The following is an 11,158-nucleotide window of genomic DNA, read 5'->3' on the forward strand; positions in this document are numbered from 1 at the left end:
CTATATAAAATTTTTACGGACAATTTTTACACTTCGACGCACCTCTTTGATTACCTCCTTGACCATAAAACATTGGCTTGTGGAACAACGCGCAAAAATCGCCGAGGATTTCCCAAAGAACTGAAGGAGCCGCGTTGGGAAAAAAAAGCCAAACGTGGGGACATTCGATGGATGCGAGATGGCAACATCCTTTACCTTCAGTGGAAAGATCGGCGCGTTGTAAGTATGATCAGCACCATCCACACTGCCAACGAGAAAGTTGTTGCAAAAAGACGAGTGCGGAGTGGTAACACCTGGACTGAAGTATCAGTGCCCATGCCATTGCTGATTGACGAATACAACTCTGGAATGCTAGAAGTAGATAAGTCGGATCAAATGATTGGTTACTACAACGTCTTGATGCGAAGTGTGCGGTGGTGGAAGACGTTATTTTTTCATTGCATCGACATTGCCTGCGTGAACAGTTTTGTGCTTTTTCAAGCACATCGTGCATCACACCCGGAGATCCCTGAGCTCAGTCGAAAAGCCGGGTATGATCATCTGGCCTTCAGAGAAGAGCTTCTTGAGCAGATTTTTGGCTTTGATGGCAAACAAGCTCGATCTCCTACAACACCCACTCCAAAACATGCGGACCACAAACCTCAAAAAGTCCAAAAACGTAAGAACTGCAAGTTGTGCTACGAACGCACCAAAGTCGAGCTCAAAACAAACGTTTTTTGTGACACGTGCCAAGTTCACCTGTGTTTCACCTCAGTCCGGAACTGCTTCGGCGAGTGGCACACGCGTCGTGCAACGCCCACCTAGGCACGTGTGCAAGTGCTGGTACCTAGTGCCAAAGGGCTCACACAAAAAAACCGTTACTCTTAGCCACACCAAACTTACGATCAAGAAAGAAAGCATTTTGCCACATTTTGTATATTCTCAAATAATTTTATTTTTGTTGAAAATTTCTGTGTTTACACTTTTTTATGTTTTTTTTTCTCTCTAAGTTCTTACTTTCAGATTTTTTCATTTGTTGTGTGCAATGTTTAGGTAAAACATTTGTTTTGCATGTTAAAAACCATTCAAAAACCTGCATTTTGGTGTATGATAAAGTAGTGTAGTACTTTTGTTTCATATAATAAAAAATTTTTACCCATGCCTCTCTTTTTCATCCCTTTTTCGTGTGGTCCCGAAAGAGTTAACTGTATGCATTATATTGTCCGCGTTATGCATTTTCTGCGCGCTTATTATTTTGCCCTTTAAGAATATTCTGTACCTCTGTCTCACACCTGCTATAGTATCTGTTCGAGACTGCAGTATCAATAAATAAATAAATAAATAAATAAAAAGATGCCGTCTACTTCAAGGAAAAGAAATTGGGGGACTCTAAAGCTTCGCTATAAGGAGACGCAACACTTTTTTCATGATTGTAAAGCTAGCTTTCCCACTATGCAGCTTGCCCTACTGATGGCGGCCAGTCACTTCCTGCAAACAGTGTTCAAGCGCAGTCTACTTGCACTAATACATGGAAAATGTTGGTTTAGCTATCTCGACATTAATGCATGAAATAGACGAGCCCCAGCGTGTTTTACAAGGCCCTGGTCTCCATTTGTAGGAGGAGAGGTGCCGCCTTTAGTAGGGCAAACATGGAGTACCGAGAAGCGCACTTCCGAACTATGAAAAGGGTTTATAGTGACATCCTGTTTGTAGTGCGCACCTTAAACACTTAGTGCACGAAGCGTTTTGAAATTGGCTATGCACCCACTATACGTGGTCTTTAGGGAATGGGTGCAGTGGTGTGTGCATGCTTCTTGTATTGGAGTACCGGCTATCAACCAAGGAGCAATTAAGATAAATACATAATCTGATGCCTGTTGGCAATGGACGCTTGTCATGCATTATTACTGCAATATTTCACATTGCATTGTGAAGCATTTAGGTATACTGGACGCGTGAGTTTGTAAACAATGGCAGCTACTTTCGGAGCATTCCCAAGCAGATGAAGTTTTTTTTCACCGTTTTTACAGGCAGATGCGTAGCCGTTTGGTAGAATATCCGCTTGCCATCCAAACGACCCAGGTTTGATCCCAACTCAGACCCCAACAACCCTAATGGGGTCTCCACGCCGCTGATGATTTTTCGCTCACAACCAACAACACCGACACCAACACCGGACTTTCTGCGAAGCAATCTCTTTAACGCTGTCGCATTAAACTCGTAGATAGTGCGGCAGGCAAGGGGAGCAAATGATCACCCGACTCCTGCTCAATTCATCGTTCACATGAGGCACTTTTATATATTTGTATACACATGAATACTTGACCGTAAAAGTATTTCATGGTATGGTGTCTTATATTTTCGACACTTGCAGGTGCTTGAACTTTTCTGTCTCAAGGTTTTTCTGTCTGACCAGAATCCACTTGCTTTTGAAGGGTCTGAATTAGGAAATGAGCAATAAGAAATGTAAAAGAGTAAAGCCTTGCGTGATGTGAGAGAAGCCACGAAAATAGTCAAGCGCATTCTGATGTATGCAATAAAGTTTGTTTACCTTGTAATATGGTGCATTTATTTATTTTGTTTCTGAATTGGGAATGAAATGACTATCGAACGTTGGATTACCACACATGCTTGGCTTTAATACTGATTTGGCTGGTGTGAACCAAGTTATCTCCTTTCACGTGTAATGAGGCCCACGAATGAAATAAGCAATGCACACAGCAGCATAATTAAACTCCAGTTTCACACTAGTAGTGCATCAATGAGGCATTCCCAAAAGGCTTGTTTGCTTTCCGTTTGAAGATAACTGTATACCTCGTATTTGAAAATCCCACTGTGTGCGTGCGATGCTGAAGAACTGCATTATAAGCTAAAGTTGTATATAATTCGGTAACACCTTTACACTGCAGTGAAGCGTTGTCCCAGCCGAGCGCACAGAACAGCCGCGATTCCTGACGGCGCCCCCGACCGCTGTGCTATTTCATGTCATTCACGCGAATGGCGGCCAACTTTTGCTGCCCGTTCACCACACCTCCCGGTCTGGCCACCATAGCTATGGAGGACACAGTGGATAAAGAGACCATCAACCAACAAGACAACCACTTTTGTGAGTGGCAAACTGTGCTTCGTGCTTATCGCAATCGAGCCCAGAGTTCGAATTGGGCCTCAAAACCCCTTTCAGCAGCCTAGACTCCAGCACAGCCAAACACCAGAAAGGCCAGCGCACTGCCAGACACGCCGTCTGCAACCACTCGAACCACACTCAAGGAGGCGGCGCATCTGCGAGCACAACGCGCTCTGACGAGCAAAAAAGCAAGCGACTCACCGCACTGCCGGCAGGCACAACCTGGTTGGTTTTCGCCCGAGAGGCAAGCTTTCCTTGGAAGAGCAGCCAGTCAAGTCTGCTACAGGCAACGCATACCACTGTTGACGGCTCAACGCTGGGCGAACTGCATATAAAAATACATCCCACAAACAATACTTTCACAGTGGCGCCTGCAGAGGAAGCAACAGATCTGTTTCTAGTGAAAGTACAGGCGATCGCTTAAAATGGACAGCAATGCCCCATAACCGCGTACATTGCAGCCCTCCCTACCGCCCTCAGGGGCGTGATTTGAAGGGTCTACTTGAATAAGACGTCTGAGCAGATACTAAATAACTTGCGCTGCCGCGATCCGGACTCCAACATCATAACCGCCAGATGCATTAGAAAATCAGGCTGAATTTTGATTACCTTCACCTCTGATCTTGAACCCCACACCATCAAGTACATGTGTGTGGTACACCGTTGCACCAAATACAGGGGAAGCCCTGATGCCTGCACTAAGTGCCGGAAGCATAGTCACAGATACGGCATGGGCCTCCAAAAAGTGGACTCCGCCCACAATGCAGAGAAAACCAAGAGAAGCAAGAAACCCCTTGCACACCCACACGCACACGCTGTGGAGGCAGCCATGTTACCGACATAGGCCCCTGCAAGACCATGACGCCCTAGCCTCGACAACACACGGACGTTGTCGAAAGCTCAGCCACCAGTGCACACTACGAAAAACTTTCCGCCCCAGGTGCCTCATCAACATCACCAGGCGAGCCTGGATCAAAACCACCAGTGTGCACAAAACATCACAACTGGAAGAAGACTTAGCACTCCTGTGCGAAGAGGTAAGGCACCTAAGGGCAGTCATTAACTATGACACACAACGCCCTTCCAAACCCCCTAACACCTTCGACCTATCCCACAACCTATCCACTCCCTCTACCATAACCACCCGAGCTTTCTGTACCCAGTCCTCAAAAGAAACGCCGGCCAGATAACACTCCAGACGAAGACTTAGACTACCAACTTAACGTGTTTGCCAACTAAACGCGAATAATATGGCTCTGACGCAGAAATACAGTGAAACTGCCATCCCAACGATCACAGAGAAGATTATAAGTCAGGTAACCACAGCCATTTGGCAACAACTTCCTTAAATAATTGCTGGAATGCCTTCGCAAGGCCCTACTGCAAGTACCATGGCAGCTTCCATCCTTCGCCCTCCTTCTCTACAATATGGCGTGGCTGACGGCCAATTATCAATACCTACACATTATGCAATGGAACTACACGTAGTTTCGCCGCAAACGAGACCCCCTGTAGCAGCTACTCTCTGGTTCCTCTACACTCTGACTTAACAGCACTCCAAGATGCCGGTACGAACGTGTCACTGCCCAGATACACTTTCGTGCCTTTCAACTCAACTTCGAGCCCGAGGGATACTATGTATGTTTACAATTCTGTGCCATACACTTGTAATGTAGTAAACTGTCAGGTAGCTCAGACATTCTTCAAATTAATACCATTCAATCACAGATGTCATCCCCTCTTCATCCTCAACTGTTACTTTCTTCCGAAACAACCGGTCTCAGAACTTATCGCGGTCATTGAGGTCGCCTCTACCATTGCAAAGAAGAACCCCTTCATTATCTTAGGGAACTTCAATTGCGCGCTTGTAGACTGGGGATATATACATACCAACAAGAGAGGGGCAGAATTATACAACACGTTTCATATGCAATGATTTCAGTACTTCATCTAGAATCAGAAATATTGTCAGCGCCGACACTAGTCCAGACCTTACTTTTGGCCGCAACGTTTCCAAGCCAGTCTGGTGAAATTCAAATAAAACCTTTGGCAGTGATCATTCCGTGATTACTATAGAGCTTGTCTTCACAAACAGCTTTGCATCTATCATGTCCGTCAGACTCTGCTGGGATAATTTTCGTACGCACAGAGAGGCCAAACCAGTCGAGTTGCCTTTTCAGCTTCCACACGTGGATGACAGAGCTCGAACAGAATGTCCAGGCTTTTACACAAACATTCGACACCACCTCACTAACTCCTACAATAGACAGTAGGTTAGCGCATCTACTCTCAGAGCAAGCTAGTTTACTCAAACGATGGAAAACACAAAGACTAAATAAAAGACTTAAAGGGGCCCTGCAACACTCTTTGAGCATGATCAGAAAACACTGCCTATCAGTAGTAGAGGCTCCCAATAACACGCCAGCCAAATATTATAGCACAGCATGCGGCCTGGAATTCACAATAAATAAGCTAAAAAATTGCTTTCTCTTCTCTCGACATAGATACTCAAAAATCACACGTAGCAAACCCATTTATCAGCCATTCGCTGATTTGGACATGGCGCGCTCGTTCATTACAGAGATCACCATGGGAGGCCGCGACCTGTCCACGTGTACGCGTGCGATCACCCTGAAAAATCCGTGCATTAAAAGAAAAAAAAAGAATAAAGTGCTCGAAGTCGCAAGGCGCGCATGACGTATTTATTTGCCGTTTTCAACCCTCCCTGTTTAGCTTCCAGCGCTTTTGTCGGGATGAGAGAAGAGAGAATGCGTTGGCAGCGAGTGACAACTCTTTGTAACTCTGCTCGCACAAAACGACTTCTAAAAATTTTTGCAGCATTGAACTCGTGAGGCAATAAGCTCTTCCAGTGCTTTCATTCTATAGTTACTTGAAAAAGTGTTTCAGGGCTCCTTTAAGCTTAAAATGGCGTAGCTTCAAAAAGAAAGTGAAGCGCACAGTGCCGCTCTTTGTAAATCTAATTAGATCCAAATATGTGATGGACTGCGAGGTGATCTCTCCTCATCTAGAGCCTGGCATCTTCTTCGACACATGATAGACCTCAGTCAAAGTAAAAAGCAAACGTGGCTTACACTCAAAAGACTTGCCAACCAAGTTGACAGAATCAACAGGCACTGCTAAACAGACTCAAGTCAACTTATACCACTGTGGGCCAAGCAATATATCCCGAGTACATTGTTGCCGATCAACCTTTCATCGACTCACCGATATAGGAGGCCGTAGTCATAGCAGCGCTTTTTTAAGCTCAGGATCTCAACCCCTGGCACGGACCAGATCACCAATGTCATGCTCAGAAACCTAGATGATTGTTCCATTTCTGTTCTCACCAATTCAATGAGTGCTGGGAAAAAATGAGCGCTGGGAATGAAAGCACACAAAAATAACTTTCATCGCTAAACTGAATAAGCCAATTAATGTCAACAATCTGAGTGAATCGAGAATATGCTGCCCCGTCCAGGCAAAAGTATTGTACATCTATCAGTTCCTGCACTGTGTTCTTCATTCAAAATTTCAGTCTATCTATGCTTGTATTCTTTGGGAGATTATGCACTGCCTTGGTAGTCATGTGGATTAAAGCATTTAGTTTATTTTTGTGCAGGAAAGTTCAAGAAAAGAGCATCATATAGAATGCGACGAAGTACAAAGGCATATCGCACTTTGTGCTTCATCCCGATACGTATGGGGTGCCAATATTACCAAGGGAGCAGGGCGGCGTTTGTACATCATCAATGTGCAGGAAGGCGGTGCGCCCACTGAGGAAAGCCCGGATGCAGTTATAGATTCTAGGCCCTAAGCGCAGCTCTTTGATGCTCAGTAGAATCACACTTTGCGTAACCCTGTCAAACACTTTGGTGAGGTCTATTGCCAGAACTGCTCTTTTATGATGCACCGTTCCATTGAAGACTGTGAGTGAAATCTGCAAGAGGGCGTCTTGTGTAGAGAGGTACGATCGATTTCCTCCATGCTATGGCAATATAGTCTATGCCGTTCCATGCGTAGCGTGAAATGGGCAAAGATAACATGCTCAAACAGTATGCCCAAGCAAGAAGTCTGATATAGGAAAGATAGGGGATCATGGTTTGAGAAATCTTATTAAGCAGCCTGGCCAAGGTATGACAACAGAGTTGGTAATTCATGATGTCCAGCTGACATACAGGTGCTAATGTTCCAGCCTGAATTCCAGCAGGAATACTTTGACAGGTCAAAAGTGATGCTTTGACTATACGATGACGCCAGTTAGGGCACATGACCAAAAGCAATGCCACGTGTTGCAGATGCTCACGTGTTCTCAGGAAGTGTTGGTTCCCTATGTGCTTCAGTCATGCAGCCCAGCCTACCGAATAAATAGGGCTCTATGTTTTCGGATAAATCTCCAACATGACACTCCCAGGTAAATTTTTTAACAATTTGTATTTGTTGAATAAGCTCATATTTTAAAAGGGCATTTTCAACAATTAAAGGGCGTTTGGAAAGCTGACAATCATCAATCTAAAAGAGCGCACTTTCATCAGGGGCAGTAACCTTGTAAAGTGTGCTCGAGTCCGCTAAGACAAGATTTTAGGGTAATTATTGTATTCAATTAATTGTGTTAGCATGCATATACGACACCAAACCTTCCAAATATAACTTTCCAAACATTGTAAAACATAACCTTCCACACATTGTGTCCACACGTTTTTGTGTAGATATAAATTGATATAAGATTTGAGAGCATTCAAAATACTAACAATTATAATAGGTTCTTCATTTTGCACAAAGACGACCGAAGCTGGGAGAAAGAGCTGAGGAGTAGCTCGGCACCAACACTCTCCACAGGCGCAGTTCTTGTTTAGATTAGACAAGCGGTCCAAACACGCGCCTCTAGAGTGGGCGAGAGATTCGGTGTTCACTCACGTGAGTCGGTCAGCATCGAAGTCGACGTGCGGCAACACCCGGGCGAGCTGCAGGGCCATGTGGTCCCCGACAAGGTCCGCGCAGAGAACACTTGTCAGAGCACGCATCCCCGGGGTGATCGCGCGTTATCGCGACCACGAGGCAGCAGCGAGGCCCGCGAAAAGTAGAAAACTTCCAAAAGCGTACGAGGTTGGGCAACTCGGTGTTGCATAGTTTGAAGCGAACGGCAGCGCGTAATGACAAGGGCGCAGTAAGAGCCCTTCAGCGTCCTTTTGTTCAACTTCTAACGAGCTGCCGTCCACTTCAAACGCTGCTTCGCACGCCCGCCAGCGAAGAAGAGACAGCATGGAGGAATGAGTGAGAGTATTCCACACGACCGCAGAAAAAGCAGTCACAGAGGCGGCCACTGCTAAATCTGCTCAAATTTTGGTTTTTAAAACAAAAAAAATCTACAAACTTTAATCATTGAACACGAGACTAAAGAAACGGTACTTCTTGTTTTTTGAGAAAGCATTAGAAATGGCAAGTGGTCTCGGCGGGTCTCGGCTATTACTCCGCCCGCGCGCAGTTTAAAATTTTAAAGCATTCCATGCAGGCCAAAAGTCACACAGTCAACGCAAGTAGCACCCTTGCGGTGTACCCACATCGAATTACACAACTGTGCGTGATTGACATCCGAAGCTCCACTGGTTTGTGTCAGTTGAAAAAAAAAACAAAAGAAGAAACAGGGGATTAGCCAGATATTTTTTTGCGGGGGAGGGGGGGGGGTTCACACTTACACCGACCCGACTGAGATAGGGGTCGGGAGGGGGACACAGGCATCACCCTTTTTCTGTGACGTGACTATCAGCGATAGTTTGAGCAGATTATGTACACGTATATCTAAGTCATGATACCCCCTCCTCCCCTTTCCGATGCGTATATGCATGCTTGTGAAGATAGTAAGTAAAAGTAAAGTAATAACACTAAGATACTGCAAACGACAGCTGCAGTGGTCATTTAAATGAACGGCCTCTCGTCGCATCATTGAATTGACTAGTCTTCGAAAACAGATGCGACAACCCGCCCGATCAGAAAAAAAAAAAATCATTATTCTCTTATAAGCGGAGATGACCTAGTCCTCGTCGGGCGAAGTGCGCTTCACAAGTCAAGCATGGCTCCAGCGTGGAATGAGAGTGACTGCCTGCCAATGGGGACAATTTTTACTTTCAGCTCCATATGTCAAACATCCCTGACGCAGCGATAGCTTTTAGTAACTTTTTTTTTTGTTTACTGCCAGCACCCGCGCATGCTGGCAATACATGACAAGTCATTTTTTTTATTTTTTTATTATGCTGCACGTCAGCAACATGATTTCGCACGCGTTATTTTTCAGGCAGACTTTCTTGCGACCATCGTCGGCATTACAGTTGAAATGTGCATTTTCATATATCAATGAAGTACTGCCAGTAGCAGAGGGTTTATAGCGCAATCTGTGAGGGCAGAGGGTAAATCTTGTTTGAGAAATGTTCACTTGGTCTCAATCAAAAATGCATCTGGAACCAGACTACCACATAGCAACAGCTTTGTCACTGCGTATACGCGCTAGAAAACTGAAATACGCGGAAGAACGTGTAATGTGCTCCGTTTTTATTTTGAATGCGAGGTATTTCTTAGCGACCTCCGGTGACTTTGAGCGTATCTATCTATCTATCTATCTATCTATCTATCTATCTATCTATCTATCTATCTATCTATCTATCTAGCCGTTACGACTATTCACTTTCCTGGCCGTTTCAATAATGGTATCAATATCAAAATTTGTGTGCCATAACACGACTGTATGGCGAGCATAACTGACTAGTTATAACATGAAAATCATTTTAATTATGTGTTGAATGTCATGCTTTTCATTTTGTGGTCTTGCTGCTCTTGCTGTACTTTCATTCGCATGACATTTTGGAAAACTTGTATGGTGTGCACAAGTGGATCCAGCCACTCATTTTAGGGGGGTCGCTTAAGGTAACCCCGGAGAGAAAGGCGTGGTCATTATTTTTTGTTTTTTTTTTCTATCAAAAATACTATATCATAGAAAATACTCAATGTGTGTTCAAAGAGATCCCATTCATTTGTCTTATTGGTGATATCAGGTGGACGGCAAGCACTGATGAGGGGGTAAGGGATACTGACAGGATTTGAGGGGGGTGCGCAATCACTCCTACTGCCCCTCTTATGGAACCGCCACTGATTGTATAACATGACTGCATGGCGAACATAAGTGACACACCCTAACGTGGAAATGATGACATGCCCGCCATGATTTTCATGTTATGACTAGTCGGAACTACACGCCACGCTCATAGTGCGGTCCCGAACGTTTCGCTAGTTTCACATATACTAATTGCTATAGCAATTGCTATATAATTGCTATAGGGGGACGTGAATGGATTACGAAGGTATGTGACTGGTGCTAACATAATAATCATGAGATGCGTATCATGTTAGCGCGCTCACAGCTGTTTCCCTAGCTCCACATTTACCAAATTTGGTATCACGTGACGTGAATAGACGACGAAGGTAAATGACACATCCAAATGTGATAATCATGACATGCATGTGATATGAAACATTACTACATGCTACCATTGTACCGTGCTCATGGCCATTTCGCTAGCTTCACAAATACCAAATTTGGTATTGCGTGACATGAATGGACGACAAAGGTAAATGACACGTCTAAACATGATAACCATGACATGCGTATCATCTAAAACATAAGTACATGCTACGCGCATAGCGTACTCACAGCCGTTTCGCTAGCTCCACATATACCAAATTTGTTATTCCGTGACGCGATCGGACGACGAAGGGAAACTACCCGTCGGAACAAGATGATCATGATACATGTGTCATGTAAAGCATAAGTACATGCTACGCTCATGATGCGTTCAGGGTCATTTCGCTGGCGTCACATATACGAAAATTGGTATTACGTGACATGAACTAGCGAAACGGCCGTGGCCATTTCGCTAGCTTTACATATACCAAATTTGGTATTATGAGACGTGAATGAACGACAAAGGTAAATGACACGTCTAAACATGATAATCTTGACATGCGTGTCATTGTAAAATATTAGTACTAGCTACGCTCTTAACGCGC

At 44.6% G+C, this 11,158-nt stretch overlaps 1 protein-coding gene across 1 annotated transcript; it reads right to left on the reverse strand.

Annotated features, from left to right (window-relative positions):
• Positions 1-492: 492 nt before the first annotated feature.
• LOC119169522 (uncharacterized) lies at positions 493-8,354 on the reverse strand. Its single transcript, XM_075888169.1, has 4 exons — positions 8,018-8,354; positions 3,305-3,428; positions 739-800; positions 493-604 (listed from the first exon to the last, which is right to left on the reverse strand). The coding sequence occupies exons 1-4, from the start codon at positions 8,122-8,124 to the stop codon at positions 493-495; spliced, it is 405 nt and encodes a 134-aa protein (XP_075744284.1). The 5' UTR covers positions 8,125-8,354.
• Positions 8,355-11,158: the final 2,804 nt, after the last annotated feature.

This window comes from Rhipicephalus microplus, chromosome 3 (genome assembly GCF_043290135.1).
Source record: "Rhipicephalus microplus isolate Deutch F79 chromosome 3, USDA_Rmic, whole genome shotgun sequence".
In the NCBI taxonomy this organism is placed as follows: Eukaryota; Metazoa; Arthropoda; class Arachnida; order Ixodida; family Ixodidae; genus Rhipicephalus; species Rhipicephalus microplus.